The sequence below is a fragment of the Centruroides vittatus genome, unplaced genomic scaffold, assembly GCF_030686945.1.
Source record: "Centruroides vittatus isolate TY-2023 unplaced genomic scaffold, ASM3068694v2 contig_1343, whole genome shotgun sequence".
NCBI classification, from domain to species: domain Eukaryota; kingdom Metazoa; phylum Arthropoda; class Arachnida; order Scorpiones; family Buthidae; genus Centruroides; species Centruroides vittatus.
In genome coordinates this window covers 1,297,195-1,320,042 of record NW_027120855.1, presented here as the reverse complement: position 1 = coordinate 1,320,042, position 22,848 = coordinate 1,297,195, and the positions used below count along the sequence as shown (strand labels likewise).

At 37.4% G+C, this 22,848-nt stretch overlaps 2 protein-coding genes across 2 annotated transcripts in view; one reads left to right on the top strand and one right to left on the bottom strand.

The window, feature by feature from the left end:
• LOC136990862 (uncharacterized) overlaps positions 1-4,568 on the bottom strand; it is a 32,171-nt gene extending 27,603 nt beyond the window's left edge. Inside the window, exons 1-2 of the mRNA XM_067289315.1 lie at positions 4,442-4,568; positions 179-3,018 (exon numbers count right to left, since the gene is read on the bottom strand). Coding sequence (XP_067145416.1) covers positions 179-3,018; positions 4,442-4,474 — 2,873 coding nt within the window. The 5' untranslated portion in view covers positions 4,475-4,568. The remainder of the gene's footprint in view (positions 1-178; positions 3,019-4,441) is intronic.
• Positions 4,569-7,861: 3,293 nt separating this feature from the next.
• Positions 7,862-22,755, top strand: LOC136990853 (RNA-binding motif protein, X-linked 2-like). The gene is made up of 5 exons (XM_067289307.1): positions 7,862-7,989; positions 8,058-8,216; positions 13,177-13,306; positions 22,193-22,319; positions 22,385-22,755. The coding sequence occupies exons 1-5, from the start codon at positions 7,976-7,978 to the stop codon at positions 22,687-22,689; spliced, it is 735 nt and encodes a 244-aa protein (XP_067145408.1). The 5' UTR covers positions 7,862-7,975; the 3' UTR covers positions 22,690-22,755.
• The last annotated feature ends 93 nt before the right edge of the window (positions 22,756-22,848 follow it).

Genomic DNA, 22,848 nt, shown 5'->3' with positions numbered 1-22,848 from the left:
CGACACGAAAAAGGAAGAGAAATAGGAAAGTGACATCGCGATTTTCTATACATCGTGTTTATTATGTTCGGTATCACTAACAAAACCCACAATGTGGCTTAAAATCGCGGACAAACCACGAAGCAAGAAAACGTGGCTCCACTCTATTAACAGTAGCCAGCCAAGTGCTTTTATAAACTATTGTTTTCGAAGGATATATTTTAACTTTTCCCAGAACCATTTCTCTCCCCATTTCAAGTAAGTTTTCGTCGAAAGCAAACGACGAAGATCATCCTCCAGCTCGTTCGAATTCTCTAACTCTTCCACCAAAACCAGAACCAAACGATAAGCTTGGTCTTCCATCATCCTGTTGTAAGCCACGCGAAACTCCACACTGAACCACATACTGTCCAGGAACTGTCGAGACAACAATACCAACGTCCTTCTGCTGTTACGCACAGAATACACGATGTTCTCGCTAATAGGATTACCCGCCAACCAATCACGTTCGTGAATACAAAGGCGATAAGCGGGTTCCAGCCGATCCACCATCTCCATGGTTAACTCTGAATCTACACTGCTGTAACACACAAACGCGTCGTACTTCTTTTCCTCGTCGTCGATGATCCTGTACCAACACGGTAGGTACACGCCTCGACTGTATAAAAAGGCCAATATAGCGAGTCTGTAATGGTAACAGACAACTACGAGAACTGATGACGTCAATAACAACACTACCGAAACTGTAAGAACGATTACTTGCCATAAAGGCCACACGGGTTCCTTTAGACAGAACACATCCGGCGGTGTACTTTGAATTAGCTCATGCGTTACGGAATTGTTAACTCTATTGACTCTCCGGCAGGTTACGTTCTCAGAATCACGGATCTTAAGCAGATTCCGCGTAAACCACTTCTTGAAAAGGACAGAGTGACAATCGCATTTCCACTCGTTTCTGGAAAGAAAGATGCTGAAGTTTGACGAATCTTCCACGTGCACCATCAAAGAAGGGGGCAAATCCGACAACTTGTTTCCGTCCAAAGCCAAATAGCTGAGATTACCTGGAACGACCCAATCGTTCAGTGACGTCAGAGAATTGTTACTAAGATAGAGATGGGTGACGTTTTGCCACGTAACCCCGTCCACTTCGGACAGATTGGCAATGTGGTTGTCGTTCAGAAAGACGAATGTTGCATTCGTAGGAAGGTTCGCGGGTGAATTAGACAAATTTCTATGAGAACAATCGATGGCAATTTGATCTTCTAGTGTCAGGTAGCAATCGCATAACGAAGGACACTTCTCTTTTTGCGGACAGACACTGTAAATGGGCCAGATTTCTGTCAGTTTCCTTTCGGAACGTCCATTGCATCGCAGGATACTGGAATCTGGAAAAATGCGGACGGCGTTTTCGTCAGAATGAAGAAATCGCAAGAACTGTCTGATTCGACAGTCGCACTCGATGACGTTTCCCGTGACGTTATACACTGGATAACTGTTAGAATGTCGTCGATAGTCGATGTAGACGGTGGAGATGTTGTTGTGGTCGAGCAATATCTTCGTGTGCTTCTTGGTAAACACGGGTAGAGTGACTTCCCGGAGTTGATTGCGGGATAGATCGACTTCAGTCAGGTTGTTATTCGACCAATCAATATTAGGAAAAGTCTTCAGATTCGAGTTGCTGATGTTTACACTTCGCAAATAATTGCTAGAACCAAAAGGATATTTTGCGGGTAAACGTTCAAAGTTGTTATTTGATAGGTCGATGATCCTCAAATTCGAAAGAGGTAGAAGTGTATCGTCGTGCAAGGAGGACAAATCGTTATCAGATAATCGCAGCACTGCCAGTGTTGATAAGTGCTCGAAGATATCTTCATGTAAATGGTTCAATCTGTTGTAGGATAAGTCTAATGATCCGAGTCTCTTTAAGTTGGAAAATACACGCGGCGGCGGCAAAGTCGATATTTTATTTCCAGTCATAAACAAACGACTCAGATATTCCGTGTTATTAAACAGTGTTTCCGGTAGTCTTGTAATGTTATTATAATCTAGGAATAAGTCTATCAAGGAGGTGGTGTCTGAAAATAAAGATTCCTCCAGATGTTCCAAAGAGCATCTGAATGCCCAAAATGCTTCTAAGCGTGTCAAGCCTTTTAGGAATCCTTTGGGTAAGTTTCTTATTCCTGTATTTCCATTCATTTGGAGAAAGGTTAACTGAGAGAGGGAGGAGAGCAAATTTTGCGGAAGAACCGTCAGTTCATTGTTATGGATCCGAAGCACTTCCAGGCTGAAGAGATCGGAAAAGAGATCTTCCGAGAAGTTCTCGATCTGATTATCGGATAAATCTAGAAATGTTAACAATGTGAGACCTTTAAAGAATCCACGTGGAATCGCTTTTATTCTGTTATTGTACAAGGCTAGAATTCTGAGATTTCTCAACTCTTGGAGTAGCTCCACCTGAACGTGCTGCAGATTTCCATTTACAATTTTCAAAATTGGAAGATTTGTCAGGTTTTTAAATGGTGGCTGGTAAAAGGAGGTGAAATTATATTCGAAAATTTGTAGCGAGTAGATGACGGGTTGGAAATCGAACGTCAAATCGAATGTTCCCGCGGTTCTTATTCCCGACAGGGATACGTTTGTGACAAATGGCAGCTTTTCAAAGTGCAAAGCTTGATAATTCGGTTCGATTGCGGTAAATGCAATTTGCAGATTGCGTATGACGAGTCCAGATAAAAATTCGTTCAAACTAAAATTCCGAGAATAGCAATTGCGCATTACTAAATTAACGTCTTCTGTCTGTTGCAAACACCGGAATATCCGACGATCGGGATTTGCTCCGTAGCAATCGATAAAAAGATAGTCGACGTTAACAGCGACGAAAAGGTTTTCGTTTAGAAGACAATGGGTTCTGGTGTCCCGTAGAGCAAACCTGGGACACGGAACGTTCTTCCATCTGCTCAAGAACTCGGCGCAACACTGAGCCAAAGCGATACACCAGAGCAGGTTCAATAGATTTTTCACTTTTATTTCCGTGGCATTCTGCAAAGAAAACGTCCATTTAATACGTTATAAAAGGGTGAAATGGCGAGGAGAACGAGTCCGAACGGGCATTAATTGGTGTATTTACTGTAATTTTAACGAGACGGCTACCGACTTAAATTAGCCCATACTTAAAAGATATCGCTGGACGTTTTTACAGCCCGATTTTCCTCGCACCATAACTTCTAATTTGTTGGAAGCGATATAAAGTCGGGAAGTAAAATACTATTGTACCGAAGAGTCCAAAGAGCTATGTAAACTGGAAAAGTAAAGCTTGGCAATACAGTACAAACTGTCGTTGGCAATGGCAGACGAAATGCAATTAAACAGCAGAAATAGAATCGAAGTCAAAGTGTTTTATACAAACAGAATCTCGTCCATCTTGAAGTAAATCACTTCAAATGCGCATTTGGAGTTTGCAACACTGCGTTAGGTCTACCGTCAAATGCTAACGCGTTCCCGACTCGAGTTAGCTTAACGTGGAGGAATCCGATGATTTTAATCGTAATTGGCGCGACATTGGTGACGAGAAGTGTTACGTTTCACCGCGTGCCAATTTTAAGGAAGCTCCCGAGCATTGTTTGCTAACAGAGGATTTGCTAAGAAAAAGCACTTTAGTGTTTTCTAAGTCGTCTCGAGATATTGACGTGTCGTTACAGCCATATTATAGTCCCACAATAGCTTCTGCCGATATCTTACGTAGAAATTGTCGACAATCCCGGGCCATTTTCTTTGATATTTTTGATAAGAATAGATAATTTCTGTTTCCATTTTACCGGCAAAATCTTAATTTTACGGACGACAAACAAACCAAATAGATTTATGTAAATAGGACATCCACCGGAATTTCTATGTGTACCGTTACACGACAATTTAACTAGAGAATATTAATATTAATTTTTCATTTACTTGTTATTCTGTAAACTGTATGGATGAAAACTTACGAATTCGCGTCTTAAAAACAAGAAAATTTACGTCATACGGACGGGGAACGTGTCTTTAGAAAGAGTGAAATAGGCCTACATCAGTTCAATTCTTTTTATAAGAATGTAAGTTATTTAACTTCACTCGTTTCCCTACGGACAGTCGTCCGAACGTTTTTTCGACCAAAAATAAATATACAATCGTCAAGGACGAAATGACGCAAACAGGAAAGTCGACTCTTGCCACATTTAACGACGGAAGACGAAATCGCCGTGTGTATTTTAATACTTAATAAATATTTTAATTCGAATTATACAAAGGTTTTTCTCAAATAATATGTTTTCATATAAATTTACCCAAAGGACTAGATATAAACAATGCTTTCGTCTACTTCTAGTGTTCGGCATCACACGCTTATCGTCTTTTATTTTATACAACGCAAACGTCACTGGCTATAAGAGGAATTTCTAAACGTTACGACGAATTATTAAACGCTTACCCGGAGGGAGATCCGTCGAAGCTCCACCGACATGGCTGTTCGTTTAGCTCCTTATAACGGGGTGGTAAGCAGTTATGTCGTGAAATCGAGAAACACCGACCGGAAATTTTCTCTTTCTCTTTAACGCTTAATGATATTGCAACTCTGACGCAATACCCGGTCGGAAAGACGGATGTGACATCGAGACCGGATTTCTCTCGAAAATCCCCCTTTTCCGAGATGATTTTGGATAAACGTAATTTTAAAAGATTATCGAGTATCGACCGAAATTTAATAATTTTGTAATTTATTAAAACTTAACCTCTTTGTAGTACGCTCGTAGCCCATTGCACCCAACCAACGTGGAGTTTTCCGGAATTTATTCACGTCTATATCCTAAGTAGGGACCGCCGAGGCAATCTGGTGTTGCGTTTCGTGGACATCTCCGCTCTTCCGCATCCTCTGTTTTCTGCACTTTGTCTGGCAGACTTTCTCGCGTTTTTATAATTCTTTGTTAACCAAATTTGGTAAAAGGTATCGCGTCCTGGCCAATAAGAATTCAAATCGGAAATCCTGGTGTCGGGCGATGTTTCCTCCCGGGGAACCGATAAAGTATTCTTTAGAAAGGGTTTCCTTCTGTTCGGCCGATGATCCGGATTATTTCCGGGGATACTATAGATTATCACCTATGGAATTTCGGGTCTTTGGGTATATATATCCGAACTGAGGGGACCGAGACGAGTTCAAACAATACCCTACTTTTGGACCGGAGACGAAAAATAAAAAAGCTATCGTAATTTTCTTCGGCGATCGCGCGATGATCGGAAGTCGCGTCGCTCTCTCCGCTCTCGTATCGCGTGTTTAACGCTCCGGGAGATGACCGTAGTCCGACGTCCGTGCTTGCAGACTTTACCGCAAGATGGCAGTACTAGCAACTACGGTGCCGTCTGCACGAGAGCATTAAAAAAGTATGATAACTATTTAATTTTTCGTCTCCGGTCCAAAAATAGGGTACCGTTGAACTCGTCTCGGTCCCCCGAGTTCAAATATATAATCAGTCCTGAAATTCCATAGGTGGTAATTTACAGTACACCCTTATTTCCTTTTTGCCACCGTGTTTCGCATCGTTCGATCTACTTTCGGGCTGTTTTATGTTTGTAATCAGGCGAGTAATTCGTTTTCTTACAGACGTACCCTTTTAATTATTAAATATATCACCAGATGGCGACTTAATCGCGCACTCTATCCAAATTCCTTTGTTTTCGTTTATTACCGTATTTTACGGACTATAAGACGCACCTGAATTTTGGAGGCAATTTTTCGAAGAAAAAAGTGCGTCTTATAGTCCGTAAAATACGGTAATTAGCCTTAATTTCGGCCGCGTGTGTTTTGTATTCGTAAATATTCCATTTTCTGGCCCAAAAAATCATTGTCTACGTAGAAGTCGATTATTACATTAGGAGTATTGCTACGTCGTTCAAAGAGTTAATAAAAATGAATTAATTAAATTGTAATAATATAACTTTCCCGATTAAACAAACGTTGTCCACTTATACGACTCGCCATAATATAACTTTTTTATCTCTCGTAGTATTTTATTATTTTAATCAAATCGCGTAATAAATTTTATCAAATTTAATGTTTTTATTGCCGAGGAAAAAACGGAAAACGACGTAACGAAATTCGTTTCCGAATATCTTTCACACGCGCCAAAGGAATTAAAATTGATGGATTGGTTTCGACTAATCTTGCTAATTTTTTGCTGTTGAAAAACAACAAAATTTATTTATTTGTCAAACAATCGCATTTTTGTATTTTTTTTTTTTTTTCCAGTGGCAGGAATTATTATTATTATTTTCATTTTTGACTCTCTCCCCTGCCAGTAGCGAGAGGGTCTTTTTTTCTATAATGTGAGATAAGCCGGGGGCCACCGGGGCCATCCCCAACGACTCTAGGCTATACCCGATCTCGGGATCACCGGGTGCCTTTAAATTGTCGGCGGAATTGCGAGATCCGGCCAACGTCGGGATCGAGTTAATCGCGTCCTAACTCGCGGATGGTAAACAAAGTCGAGTAGGAGGGCTATTTTTCGACTGGGGAGGTTAACGAGCGCGTCGATAGGTGTCCGTGGTTTGACAAAGACAGGTAGACGGGTTAACGAATAAAAATATAAGTTTAATAAAAACGTCTAAATCTACGAATACGCAAAAACATGGGGTATACGTCTACAGAAATACGGAATTTACATATCGGGCGACACGACAAATTATTTATGCGCTCCGTTCGCGTTCTACCCGCTATTCGCTCGAGAGAGAGAGAGTTCACAAAAATACCTCGGAGAGAGAATGCAGTTCTCTGTTTCTTTATAGAAGTTGGGCCGGGAACGAAGTCTTCTGTTCTTGTAAGGCGATTCGAGCCGTCGTCTTCTATGGAAAAGTCCGCTTTAGGCTATTCCGAATGTGACGGGACGGAAGTCTTCTCCCGCGTGGTGTCCGTCTTGTAATCCGTCTGGTAATCGCCGTCCTAGACCGTCCGTTGGGAACGGGGTGGCTGGAAGTACAGCACTCGCCGGTCTATAGCTCCGGACGAAGTCCCCCTCGACTCGAGTTCTCGCCTCTCTTTTATCACTTTAGCTTGAGAAAAATAGTCGGGTGATCGTCTGTTTGGACGACGAATCTGCGGATGTGAGGTGAAGGCTTACCGTCGCTGACGTTATGACGTCGTCCGTCTGCAGCTGTCGTGTCCGTATTTGGTTCGAGACTTGTACGCTTCCATCTATTTAGACGTCGACGATCGACTTTCTCTTCCTTTAACACTGTGTTGTTTATCGTTTAGACTCGGATGTCGTATTTCTCGGCCAGTTGTTGATAGTACGGGTGATATTCGATCCGTTTCCTGTGCGATGTTTTCCTTACCATCGCAACGGAGAAATAAGCTTAAGATTTTTCTTAATTTTACGCAGAATCGCGCCCGGATCCTCTCGATAACCATCGCGGATTCGGCCGGATGGTAATGGACGGGCCCCAAACATATACGAGAAGCGGAAGCGTCGGCTTGTTTTTATTTTTTATTCTTTTCGCCCCACGGATAGTAAGGCATTTTATCGTGCCCGTTACGGGTTGGGCCAGGTCCACAATAGGGTACCACTTACCAGACAGCCTGACGGCTGGAACACCCGGTCGCCCGACTGCCCAAATCCGTAACGGAATTACTAAAAAAGACCCTTTTAATGCCCACGGGGAGGAAAGCTAAAATAGAACCGGCGGTGCTTTCTTATAAAATTTAAAACAGAATTCGTTTTCTTTTTTGGAGCGCTTTTTCTAACTCATTAATAAATATCATTTCATTAGTGAGTAATACATTTGTAAGAATTATAAAATTATTTTTATTGTTTTTATTAATAACTTTTCATTTTAAATATTAATTTTTTTAAGTCAATGCGATTTCTTATTCTCGGCTACTTCCGGAATAGGAGGCGCATCGTTTACGAGAGTATTACAAATGGCCGCTCGCAGTCGATTGTTTTGACGAGTGTTTGGAAACGAAAGAAGAGCCATGAATCCTATGACGTAAGTTGTAATTTGTTACTTAAATGTTCGAGAAGTCGTTTGGATGACGTAATTTCGTTTAATTACAGAAATGTAAAGAACATAACCAAGTTAAACGAACGGGAAATTCAGTTAGGCATTAACGCCAGTTGTTCGTGGCACAAGATCTACCAGAAAAGTCCCTGGGTGTTCGTCGGCGGTTTGGATTACGATCTGACGGAAGGAGACGTCATATGCGTCTTCTCACAGTAAGTCTCTTCTCTCGTAAAGTAAACTTTGCGGACAGAAATTTGTTTTAAGCAGTGTGCGTGTGTCCACGTAAGTACCTACGTGTGTACGTAAGGGTTAATGTTACCTATGGTTCCGAAATGGTGGCTCGTCTCCGATTCCAGCGAATAGAAGAAAGGAAACAGTGAGGATGCACGTTCTAACCTATTCTAATAAATTACCATAATTATTACCAACAAAATTATTAGAATAAGGTTAGGTTAAGTTAGAACGTGCGTCCTCACTGTTTCCTTTCTTCTATTTGCTAGAATCAGAGACGAGCCGCCATTTTGGAACCTTAGGTAACATTAACCTAAATGGGTGACTAAAAATAATTTCTGTTGTTTGTATGTCTATATGTACGGTACTTACCGTTAGCGGCGTACTTCTAGAAATATCAAAATTACTCTTGTGGAGTTAGCGGTCTTTCTCGAGACGAATTTGATTAAAAACGACTAGACGGCAACCCCCCGCCACGTTAAACGGCCCCGATGTTGTTCCTACCGATTCTGCGGGAGGAAGGCAGTCGACGCGGCCACTTCTTCGTACGTTCCCCGATCGACGAGAAGCGACATCCAGCGGGGTGTTTTCTAGCTCGTTTCTAGAGCTAGAAAACACCCCGCCGGACGTCGCTTCTCGTCGATCGGGAACGTACGAAGAAGTGGCCGTGTCGACTGCCTTCCTTCGACGTTCTTCGAAAAGTGTTCGAAGAGCCCGTTTCTGCCGGAGAGAGCGTGTGGAGCAAAACGGCACGTACGTCGAAAGATGAGCCTACCTAACGATGCCTATTATTAGTAAAAAGTTTGGTGGCTTTGTTTCCCTCCGTGCAAGTCCGAGAACTTATCGACTAGACTACGTGTGTAATTACGAACGACGAATTGTGATACGGTGTATTGCTAGATAGAAGACGCAGTAAATTAGAAACGATAAAATCTCTTTGAATTTCGGACGAAAGACTATAATGTGTTTCCGTCGTACGAAAGACGGCACACGATCCCGTGCATCCTTCGATAATTTTTAAAATCTTAATTTAAAGAAGAAAGTAAGTTCTTTATTTGAAATTGCTAAAATAATTGTTGTTAAATTAATAAACGTAATTTATTAATAAATTAATAAATTTACAAATGTCGGTCGGCTTGACTCGAGACGATGTTATTGCCGTGCTTTATTGTTTCTGCGGGCGGCGAAACGTGGGTCGTGACTTGCTCCGTCGAGTCGGGCGGTGGCGATCGTGTCGGACTTTGCATACTATTTAAATTCTGGAGATACGTGTGCCGATATTCTGTTTTGCGTTAACTATAAGGCTTTAAAAGTCCCGTTATTTACTACTAGCCGGCGTACGGTATTATACTTGGCAATGCTCGGGTTGAGAGACTTAATCCGACGAGACGTTAAGAAAAACCGAGCTGCAAAAAACAATAATTACTTATTTATGTATCTTTGTATAGATTTGTTCCATCATAGTTTACAGAAATATGAGCTTTTCCAAATTGTACAAGAAACTTCTGATGGCATATTTCTCCTTTATTAACGAAAAGAATTTTATATGAGAATTAGCAGATAATGGCAAAGATTACGATTATTAGATTATAGCCCATCTTACCCAAGTTCGAGAATTAGGTTTGCCCTCTTCCGAGACTAATTAGAGACTTTTTAGATGGGTCTGAAAATACGTTCGATTTCCGGCAAAAAGCCACATCTAAAATAGTACGCTAAAATCCGAGTTTGCAATAATCCTTAACCCTCTCCCTCTTCCTGTGGAGGGGAGACAGAGAGGGTTACTAACTGTGTACCAAATTTCAACATTCAATTCCTAACTGTTTGGGCTCTGCATTTATCATCATCATTATCAACCCATCTCAGAATTGTGAATCTTATTCGATATCTTAAATTAGTTTTAAATTTTTGATATCCAATGGGGAAAGAATAAAGTTGTTATATGTAAGTGTGACTGCAGGGATCGTACCTCCTTGGTACCCTGTCGGGATGACACCACCGTCTTTTGTATGGATAGACACGGAAACCATTATGTTCTTGCGCAAGCAGTTTGTATGTAGTAACTTAGATTTGGAATGGAGACAGAAGGAAAATTCCAAAAGAAGTGCTCTCCACAAGGTTATTCATTTAACAAATACCCGTTTATTCATAAAAGCTATTTACAGGGTTGCTTATCACTACATTTAATAAGGAGTTAAGAGGAATCTTATCAGCTCAAGAGAGAGTTTACAAAACTTTTGCACGATGCCAAATACCTGGAGTCCGAGTTGGTCCTCGATGACAGATCTTCACTGAGGTTGAGTTCAGAATAGTGATTGCATTACCGGTATACCGGTAAATTAGGAAAATTATACCCTGGTAAATTTATGGGTAATTAATTTTTTTACCAGTATTTCGATTAAAAGACCTCTTAATTAACCTGATATTTATTTTCCTAAAATTTCATGGGATTACCAATGGAAAGCAGATATTTTTTTTGCCTCTCCTTACCATAGCCAGAAAACCGTGCAGATGGTGATGGGTGATTCCGTTTGTAATTTAAAGGAATTTTCTAGGTTTTTTTTTATAACTTGATTCCCTATATTATACTCCAAAATCAAGACTCATTTTTGGAGTATAATACAAGAGAATAACCCAGAAAAAGTGAATAAATATAAGTATCGAATAATGTTAACAAAAATATAATTTTGAATAGGATTGTAGAAATAATCAAGCACTTATCAGAAAATGAAAAGGAATCATGACTTGCAGATGTTACTGAAATTAGTTCAGATTCAGATTCTAGTGAAAGGTGTTCATTGCTTACCACATCAACTTCTCACGTCGACACGAGAACAATGCTCACGATAGAAAAGTCAAATTTAACAATGAAAAACAAATTAAACTTATTCATTAAACATAAAACAAGCATAGACACCGATAACAGTAATATACTGTAAGTTTAAAAGCGTGAAAGATATAGTTAAGAAAGAAATGAATTATTTCTTAGAGCAAAAAATACAAGGAACGTATCTTGAAAAGGTTTTCAATACTCTAATGACAGTACGTCCAACTAGCATTGATTCCGAGAGAGCTTTTTCTAATACAGCTGCCATTTGTACGAAAATTAGATCTAGATTAGACGACGAGAGCCCAAATGTCTCATGTTTTTTAAGAGCCTACTTTCAGAATAAAGAAAAACATAATTAATTATCAGCATTATTTCAATGTCTGTTATGTCATAATAATTGCTATAACAAGAATGTTGTTTTTCTAAACTGATAGATTTATTGGATAACCATCAATTTTCAAGTTTCTATCAGTAATTTAATTTCGTTTTAAATCTTTGTTAATACGAATTTACCAGTAAATTACCGATAAACCAGTAATCCCGAATATAATTATCGAATTACCGGTAATGTAATAGCCGGTAAATTTGCAATCACTAGTTCAGAAGCTAGTAGGATGAGAGTTCAGATGCTTGAGTTCAGGGGTTAATCCAGATTTAGGGTTAACGAGCGGTGATGATGGGATGACTAATGTTTTAGAATCACTCTGATTCTTTGCACACTTATTCTATGAAACATCATACAAGTTCAAATAATACCAAAATTTGTACTAACTTTCGTGCCCATTCGAAAGGTGCCACTTTACTATTACCAAAATTTAACCAATTTTCACTAAATTGAAATTTTCTCTAAACAAAGTAGTTTTTATTTCTTAAAAATAATTAATGTAGATTTTAATTTAAATGACTATTTTTAAAAGATTTATTGTTATTCTTAGTCTTGGTTGTTATGCTTATCTATTATAATTCTTAAGTTTATGCTTCTCTCTAATCGAGACCAAGTAATTATTTGCATGTGACAAATGTAATTTAAATTTCAGCTCTTTTGTTAATTCACGTCAATGCTTTTTAATCAGTAGATTTCAAAATGTTCTCTTGAATAATGTAACATTCTTTCAATGTCTGTAAATTACAATAACAATCGTCTAGGCCGGTGATCTGTGGACCACTGATGGTCCGCGAGAAAATTTGGGTGGTCCATGGAGAAATTTGGATATTGATAAACTGAAGGTTATGTGAAGTATTATAAAAGAAATGCAAAATGCTTAGTTGCTTTTTTCACTCGTTGGGGGTTTTTATTCGAATCTAAAACCAAATACGAAGCGACTGATATCAATAAATAATGAACGATAAACAATATTGTGAGCGCAATCGTTGTCCTTCGTGGAAAGTGCTAAGAATCCATAAACTTATTTCAAACAAGCAGCAATGAACTGTATAGGCTTGCATTAATTTGTTATAATTAAACACGCAGGTTTCATATTAATATAGTAAAATTGAACTTTTATGATCATTATTCTACAGATTTTGTATCGTTTAAAAAAATTCATCATAGTGGTCCGTGAGGTCAGAAAAGTGGCCGACCTCACGGACTGCTGGTCTAGATTATTATTATGTTTTTGGGATAACTCTGCTACTAATGAGACTTATCAAGTGATGATCCCAATCTTGGGTTATGGATTATGGAGAAGTGAAGAGGAGTTTTCCCTTTTCACTTCTCCGTAATCTCATTCTTATTTGGACAATAAAGAAAATGGCAGGAAACTAATAATTCTATTGGGGGGTTTCCTTAATTTTCAATTGCAGAAATTCTGCAATTTTAGTTGGAAACATTTGTAATTTCTTTCCGGCCGATTGCTGGTAAAGGGTCTTGTCTGGTAAATAATCTTGATTTCTTTATATTGAAAAGATGTGAAGATTTAAGAAAAACAGAAATATTTAATTATATCTGCTGCAAGAAAAACATCATAGTTTTAATAATTGTCTTCTCTTGTAGTCATACTATATATAAAATATAAATCTTTACAAATAATGTATGAATCTTGTGTGTGTGAAGTTATTGTGTATGAATCTTATTTTTATACTTTAGCTTGAACTCTTTTTTTTTACTTACAAAGATACGGTGAAGTCAAAGAAATAAACTTAATCAGAGACAAGAAGACTGGAAAATCGAAAGGATTTGGCTTTCTGTGCTACGAAAATAATAAGAGTACAATTTTGGCGGTCGACAACTTCAATGGCATTAAAGTACGTATTACAATGTATTAAATTACTATCATTTATCTTTAGAATTAATTTGTTCGTGTATTTATAAAAGACTGACATATAACAGAACCTTGTTCAACTCTTATGGCGTTAAATAAAATGGCATTATCTAGGATCATTTGTGCAAATAGAAATGGGTTGAAACACAAACATAGATTTAATATTAAAGTTCAACATTATTATAATATCTCTTTCAAATTTTACATTTTAGAAAGACTGGGCACCTTACTGATGTGGCTGTAATTTCTTCCTTTGTTTGTAAAGGAGTTCTGGAGTGGGATATTGTTTTTGTAATGCCCACTTAGCTTTTGAGTTCCAGTTATAATCTGGCTTATTTTATATCATTGTCTGTAATAAGTTTTCTTTGTACGTCGTCATCAGTATCGGAAAGTTTGTGTTTTATCTGGATGTCTTGCTCTGTCCATTTGTCATTGCTAAGACAATTATTTTATTATTCCAAATATTGCCCAATTATTTTATTACTGCTAGAAGTCAACAATTTGGGAATTTTCTGGAGCAGTATCTGTCATACCATATATTGTGTTGCCGCCTCGAGCGCCACCGTATTTTTTGTGAGAAGAAAAAATGATAATTTAAAAACGTTTGGAGACGAGAGTTTTTTGTAACGGCCAAGGGCGTCAGCCATATTGTTTTTTTTTTCTTCTTGTTCTTGTGTAACGACCCGCAAACCGCATTAAACTTTTATCAAACCGCAAGTGTTTTCCTTCATATTTATACAGTCCATTAAAGACCGACAAACATATTGTTTCAATCAAATTAGTTATAAATCATATAAAAATTTATCATTTGGCTCAACGTTTTCATAACCAAATAAATCAACAATTCAGTCTGATGTTTTTATGCAAGATTTTTGAATGTTTGCTTACCTTAAACTTTCATTCAATATAGTCTCACTGCAGCTTGCAATGAAATTATTTGTAAAATATATATGAAAGATAAATTTAAAACAATGAGGTTGGTTGCAAATATATATAAAAAATATAATTCTAAAAATAAGCCATTTTTAGAAAATTTATCAAGTAATGTTATAATCTATCTATTCCGACTTTGAGAGATTTGTTATTTGGTTTTTTTATCGTAAAAGACAAAAAAAACCAAATAACAATGAAGAATTAAACATTTATTTTATGTTTTTTCTGTTGACTACATAGTAAATTCCATTGAATTTCTTTTTAAAAGTAATTATTTTAAACTTCCTACAGCTTTTTATAGGCAAAAAAATGGAATTGCAATGGGCTTTGTTATCAGACAAAAATTGGCAGATATCTGCATGATTACAATAGATGAGAAAATATCACATTTTAAAGGTATATGTTACTATGCGAAATACGTCAATGATATCATAATAATATACGATTTACGAATAATCACGGCTAAAGAAGTCGAAGAATATGCAAATAAGTTAAATAACAACCTAAAATTTACACACGAAGATGAAAATAATCAGGAACTGAATCTTGATATTGCCATAAAAAGAGAGGAAGAAAAACTATACTTTCTACAAGAAACCATGTAATACTAAAAAAACAATTAACTATAAATCATATTGCCCAATAGAAAGTAAAATAACAACCTTTTTTTGTTCCAGCACAAATTTAATTATTTAAAAACGTTTTCAACTGCTTTTAGCAGTCTTCATCAGTTAACCCTTAGCCTGCCGTTTGCCACGCCCCCTTATTTTGTAAAATGGCCAAGGGCAAAATAGGTGAATCAGGCAATATTATTTTAAAAATTCACCAAAAATTAAATTATTATTTTATTCATATGAAAAAAATCACATATATTTATCAATATAGTTAGTTTTAAATACGACATTTTTCAATAAAGTTTGTTTGAAAAATTTATAAGAAAAAAAAATATATGATAACTGACATTCAAACTCGAAAATTTGTTACTTTTTGTCAAAATTAACATTGTCTGGCTACTTCATTCTTATTGTCACTGAGCCAGAAGATGTAGAATATTGTTCTGTACAATTTGATATAACATTTATACATGTACGTGTATTCGTTGTGAAATTATCGCAAATTATATCAAACATTTGTTCGAAATCTGAACTTCATTATATTATTTGAAAGCAGAATAAACTAATATACTTTATTACAAAAATATATAATCTTGTTTGATATGAAATGAATAAACATATGATTACCAGTAGCAATAGATGTAACATTTGCTGATATTTTAATTTTAAAAAAAATTAAAAATTAAAAAAAATATATAAAATATCAGAACTGAAGGTCATAACTTGAATATTTATAATGCATTAACATACTATATATTTATTCAGCTATAATAATATTATTGCATGAATATGCTAAAAATGAAATAAAAAATTATCAGAAAATTAAGAAAAAAGATCGATAATTAAAATTTTTTAAGTCGACAAAACCACCTGGACAAAAATATGTGAAACAGACGATAAACAAGACGATGCCGTCAAGTGCTGACATCTGTTGTCCATAAATTTTATTAAAAAAATCGATTGTTAACAGGGTAACGATTAATCATACAATGAAAAGAACGAAGAATTCTAATTTATGAAATATAAAAACAAACATCTATAGCGGTTGTGTGATTTAACGGTAACGCGCTTGCGTGTTATACCAAACGTACAATACATAAAATGATAATATTTATTTTTAGTTTGCATGTGTGTTTATTTTTAAGATAAATTAAATGTAACGATAATGGCGTCCATAGTGATGTTCTGTTAATTTAAGTTATTAAAGAGGATTTCCAGGCTGATGCCAAACTGTCCACATCCCTATGGCTGATGCAGTGCGTAGTTAAATGAGAAAATTTTTTCAATGTGCTTAACCGCTTGTCTTGATCTTGTGGCCCTAACAATCGAGGCTTTATCCCAGAATACTGTTACCCCTTGTTCTTTCACAAAAGCCGCCAGTACCATAGAATCGACACTCCTGTTCACAGAATGCTTATGTTCATTTATTCTTTGTTTCAAGCTCCTCATCATAGCACCAACATATACCAGGTCGGAGTTAAATTGATGGTCTTTTATTGGGATGGAATTTATTTTACTTTATAGAATCAATTCCAGTAAGCGTTGATTTCTATTGGGCAATAAATGATCAAGAGAAACACCTTCCTGATGGAATTAAAGAAAATACTGAATAGAACATTACAAGATATTGAAACAGAAAAAAGACAGCTCTTTAAAATTTACAGTAGAGTGTCGTTAATCGGAACCCCGGTAATCGGAATGATTTTCAGTCGGACTGTTTCGTGCTGAATCGAACGTTTTTGATACTAAATTTACTTCTAAAGTATAATTTTCATGTTTTTATATTCTTCAATATATTTATTTTGTTTGTACAAAATGAAGAAATAATTTTTAACGATACGATAGCCTCGATTATTATTATAAAAATTTTCGTTAGGCTTAAAATCGACGAAAATTCAACACGAAGCGACACGAGACGGAGAAAAATTTGAACATCGGACAGGTTAATGTATTTTTTTCGTACATAATCGGTAATCGGAACAAATCACTATCTGAACAACCCCAGTCCCCAATTGATTCCGATTAACAACTCTCTACTGTATTTACTAAATAACTACCCAAAGAACCTCATAAGTGGTATGAATACTATATAAATAATAGATATAATTTTGGAAGTTTTGCTTTTTTCTCGCTTCAATTTGTTACTTTTCAGCACAATTTCGTTAAAGAAAACTTTGGAAGAAATATAGAATATAGCCAGACCCCTTAGAAGTTTGTTTATTAACCAACAGGGCTCCGGTGCAACACGTCGGCTGAAGTACCCATGGTCGCATCAACATACAACTGTCTCAATCAATGATACGCCTAACTACTAGGGCGTACCCCGTAAGCGACATGCATTGCCAACGCCCCAGTGATGTGACAAATGAATCAGGGTTACCTGCACAAGGACGGTGCAAGCTATGGAAGCAAGTCCAACAAAACCAAAACTGCAAAAGCTACATAAACCACAAAAATTGCATCTACTGCAATTAGGGATCCTCAACATAGGAACACTCACAAGCCGGTCTCGTGAAGTGGCCAGCGTACTTAAAAACCGACGGATCGACATCGCCTGTCTCCAAGAAACAAAATGGAGTGGTGCAAAAGCCAGGAACATCGGAGAAGGCTATAAACTTTATTACTATAGTTCAAGCACTAAAATAAATGGTGTAGTCATCGCTGTCAGTGAATATATGCAGACAAAAGTCACAGAAGTAAATCAAATCTGTGATCATTTAATCTCCATCAAAATCACCTCAGATACCATGACTGTCTACATCATCTCGTGTTATGCACCGCAAACTGGATGCACAGACACAGAGAAAGATGACTTCTGGAACAAACTGGACATGTACCTACAGTATGTGAACCCAACTGACCATATCATAGTTGGGGGAGATTTGAATGGCCATGTAGGACAACAAAGAGGTGGATATGTGCAGCAACACGGTGGAAATGGCCTTGGAACTCGAAATGCTGATGGATACAGAATACTCAACTGTGCAGTTGCACGTGATTTAGCCCTAGCAAATACTTTCTTCAAAAAGCAGCTGACACCTCGCCACATACACTGGTGGCAGTCACATGACCCAGGTAGACTACTGGATGGTGCACGGGCAAGATCTGAAGCTGATCAAAAATACTAAAGTGATACCTAATGAAAATATAGCTCCACAACATCGGCCACTTATCATGGATATTCAAATGAGCCAATTGAAGAAAAAGCAAAAGATGTTAACTGGGACTGAATGCTTCAAATGGTGGAAAATCAAAGCATGCAACAGCATGCTGAGTACTGCTTTGAAAAATTTCAAAGTGAACCCGGACAGACTTGTCAAAAACATGTGGAATGAGGCAGTACAGCAGATCCATCAGGCAGCAGAGAAGACAGTGGGAAAACTAAATCTGGGTGACAGTATCTTGACAAGCAAACATGGTGGTGGAACCGAGAAATACAAGCTGCAGTAAAGGAAAAGAAGCAAGCATTTTTGCTGTGGAGGAAAACGCAGCTTAAAACTGATCTGGATAAATACAAACGCTTGAAATCAGCTGCAAAAAGAGCAGTGGCTGTTGCCAAAAGTGACTGCTACCAGGATATGTACGACAAATTAAACACACAAGAGGGAGAAAACATGGTGTATCACCTTGCCAGATCCCGCCGGAGATTAGTCATATTACCCAAGTCAAGGATGCAAAAGGAAAAATGCTTAACAACCATCAAGCCATTCTCTAATGCTGGTGATTACTTCAAAAGCATAAGCATTAGTGAATTTGATCATCCACCAATAATGAGTCACCCACCAAGTCTGGGCCCAGTTCCATTGATAACAACCATCAAAGTAAAAGGGGCAATCCAGAGGATGAAAAATGGGAAAGTGACAGGGCCTGATGACATTCCAGTCAAAATCTAGAAGATGCTTGGAGAAAATGGAGCCTCATTCTTAGCCTCACTTTTCAATCAAATTGTAACTGAAAACAGGCTTCCTAAGGATTGGACAACCAGCACAACAATACCCTTATGGAAGGGTAAAGGTGACATATGTAACTGCTCAAATTACAGACCAATTCGCTTACTCTGTCATGCTTTAAAAATATTCGAAAGAGTTCTGGACCAAAGGCCGCAAAGCCATATAACAGTCACAAGCAACCAGTGTGGATTTGTTAAAGGCTCCAGTACAACAGATGCCATACATGCTGCTCGTCTCCTCATAGAAAAACATCGTGAAAAGAATAAAGCAATACACCTGGTTTTCTTAGACCTTGAAAAAGCCTTTGACCATGTTTCACTTGCTTATCTGGAAAGCACTATGGTCACATGGGATACCAGAGGAATATATAAAGTGGACACAATTATTATATTGCAATGTGACGAACGCAGTTCGCTGCCCAGCTGGAACCTCACCACCATTCAAAATAACTGTTGGTGTGCACCAAAGATCAGCTTTCTTGCCATTACTATTCATACTATCCACGGACACTGTCACAGCTGACCTGCAGGCAGCACCCCCCTGGACACTACTGTATGCTGATGATGTGATGCTTGCACATCAAGACAATACAGCTCTCCAGGAGAAGTTGCAAGCATGGAGTAACCGACTTAATGAATATGGGCTAAGCCTAAATTTAAAGAAAACAGAATATGTCGAGTGTGGCCCACAAACTGACAAAACGATCCAAGTGGCAGACCAGACAATAAACAAAGTGATTCAGTTCAAATATTTGGGATCCGTGTTATCTGCAGACTGTGAAACAATGCCTGATGTCAATAAATGCTGCCTGGCTCAAATAGTGACAAACCACATGCGTCCCGTGTGATAGAAAAATGCCCAAACATCTAAAGGCAAAAGTTTATAAAACAGTCTGTCCAGCAGCTCTTTATGGAGCTGAATGCTGGCCCACAGCAAGGAAACATGAACACTCTCTACATGTAATGGAGATGAAGATGTTAAGGTGGATGCTGGACCTAACCCAATTTGACCATGTAACAAACAACGACATTCAACAACAATTGGGAATAAAAGGAATTGACAAGAAAATGCGACAGGCCTGCTTAAGATGGTACGGACACGTCCTAGGCGGCGAAGACACGTCAGTAACAAAAACAGCCGTGCAACCGAACCCGGGAGGGTGCCGCCCATGCTGAAGGCCAAGAAACGACGGATGGATACTATCAGGGAGGACATGCACATTGCCAACCTCAATGCGGAAGATGCCTAAGACTGTGCCAAGTGGAGATGACAGTTGCAACGAAGCTAACCCCTACTATATAGGGAAAAGGTGAAGAAAGCAAGAGAGATAAATAATAGATATTATGTTAAAAATGAAAAGATTATATATGGAAACTGGATGTATTAAACCATTTATATGAAAAATAGTGTTTTATATTTGTATAGTAGCAAAGCAAAAAAAATAGATATGATGAATTTTATTAATAAAGAAGACCAAAAAATACAAGAAAATCAATTGGAGGTTGCAGGAGTAATTTACAAAATATTACATATGTGCCCAAATCCAAAATGCTACATAGGAAAAACAGGAAGACTTGAAAAACGACCGAAAGAACACGAGACGGTGACACGAGCAAAACGAAATGGATTACCCTGTACCGGCACTGCAATATTTTTAAATGTAAAATTTATATAAAGAAAAAAATTTGGTAAAAAGACGCATTATAGAACGTTATTGTATACAGAGTTACGCAAATGTAATAAATTTGAATACGGGTGCTGTTGTACATGCATGCTGGGACAATATAGTCCATTATAAAAGAACTCTTATTAACTGATGAGGCCAGTATGAGGCAAAATGCGCACGGATTCTAAGAGGAGAAAAAAACGTAAAATAAACGTTTAGTTCTTCATTGTTATTTAGTTTTTTGTCGTAAAAATCTCTCAAAGTCGGAATAGAACGAGTAACATTATACGATATAATTCTACAAATAAAACATTTTCAGAAAATTTATTTTTTATATATAAAATTATTTGTGTTACACTCAGATGCAAACAGGTCTTCATGCACAATTTTCTGTGTATTTTGTTTGAAATATATCGTACATTCCTCTGAAGGTTTTATTTTTTTATAGCTACTTTTTTATTATTTGGCAGACTTATTATATCAAAAAGTAGCTATAAAACAATAAAGGAAAAATCTTCATTCATAAAGCTTCTTGTCCTTTTGTCTGATTATTTCTTAATTTATTTGTCTCTGCAAATAATACATAATACTCATACTTAAAATGTAAGTGTTAAATTAAAAATGCAGTTTTAAAGTGTTGCAAAAATAAAAAGAAAAGAATCCCCAATCTATCAACGGCTATGAATGTAGTTTAGATCGGCGATCATCATCTGGATAATAATACCGTATAGCATATACGGAATTATGTCCTATCGTAATTCTTCAAATGAACAATTTTTATTTTCTTGCATCTGGCAGCACTACCTTGCAATTGTTGCAAACATTCGCATTGATTCGTACATTCGGGTAATGACCTTGACTATTCTCAAAATGTCATACGGGCTATTCTATTTTGTGGACCTACCCTAATCTCTACTAGTAAATAATTACGGTTTGTCCGTTTTTTTATAAATGGTTTTAATTTATATAAATTTCAATCTAATTTTTTTTTGTATCTGTCCTATAAGACAACCCCGGATTTTGGGGGCCTTTTTTTATGATTCAACTATCGTCTTATCTGCGGAAATCTACAGTAATTTTGTATGTTATTAATTTCAAAAACATTTTATTAATGGTAATAAAATATCATACCAAACATCACAATGATGCTTTGATGTTCCTAATAACACATATCTCCACAAATTTACATTAGGATTCCTCAAACAAACATTTCTTTTTCTTAATTTTTAGGCATATTGCAGAATTGCACAATGTGGCCCGGGTGATTTTTTCCCCCCCGATCCTGTTGTGCCATCTCGTACGGGTCACTGGGTTTTGAATTGAACGGAACTTCTACCATAATTAAGGTTGCATAAATGGACCGATACGGTTCAAAAGGAAATGAATTATTTTGGTGATTATTTTACTTACTGTTTACGTTCTCCGAAAGAAAATAATTTTCTCGAATAAGTGCAATCGCACGAAAATACAAATATTCACATTCGTTGTGAAAGAAAAGACAAATTTTGCTTATGTATAATTTTGTAGGGGAGAAAATTTACTGGGTTAAATGAAATTTCCATTCCCACAGGCCATGCTCTTATTTCCATTATGTTTATATGGCTAGCGTGTTGCATTTCTGCACCACACGATGCTTAAATATTATTCCAAGTACTTGTTAAGTTTGTAATTACTCATATATACATAGCAGGATTTTTTCTTTTCAGTTATGCGGGCGAACCATAAGAGTGGACCACGTGGCCAATTACAGACCTCCAAAACAGGACTCCGAGTCGGAAGAAAGTAACGAAGAAGAAGACATTATGGATATAATAGATCCCAAGAGAAAGAAAGGTAATATACGAATAGAAGAGAATAACGGTAGGAGACGACTACATGTGCAAAATTGTATTTCTCAGGTAAAAAGAAGAAGCGCGGAGAAGAAAAAGAAAAGCCGTACAAGACAAAAAATTGGGATCGCGACAGAGACAGGATAGCCAACAGATACCGCGACCGCTTCGACATAAAAACCGAAGACGACCGCGGCGGTCGGGAAGACGGAGGGGCCAGAAGACCGGCGCACGGCGGGTCGCCCCGTAGAAAACGCAACCGTACGGATTCGGATTCGGACCGGGAGGTCGGGAGACACCCGAAGAGGAAGGACAGAAATTTCGACGGAAACGACCGCGGATCGAAGCGCGGCCTTTATAAAAATCACAGGTGACGGCCGGACGCGTCACTCCCTACTCTGTAAATATTCTTACAAAATAAATATCTTTTAGTTATTTGAGACCAGATTACCGAATATATTTTCTCCAACAGTCTGCAATTTTGAATCCATTTTTGTTGTCTGTATTTGTAGGAAATTTATTCATTTCAAAGC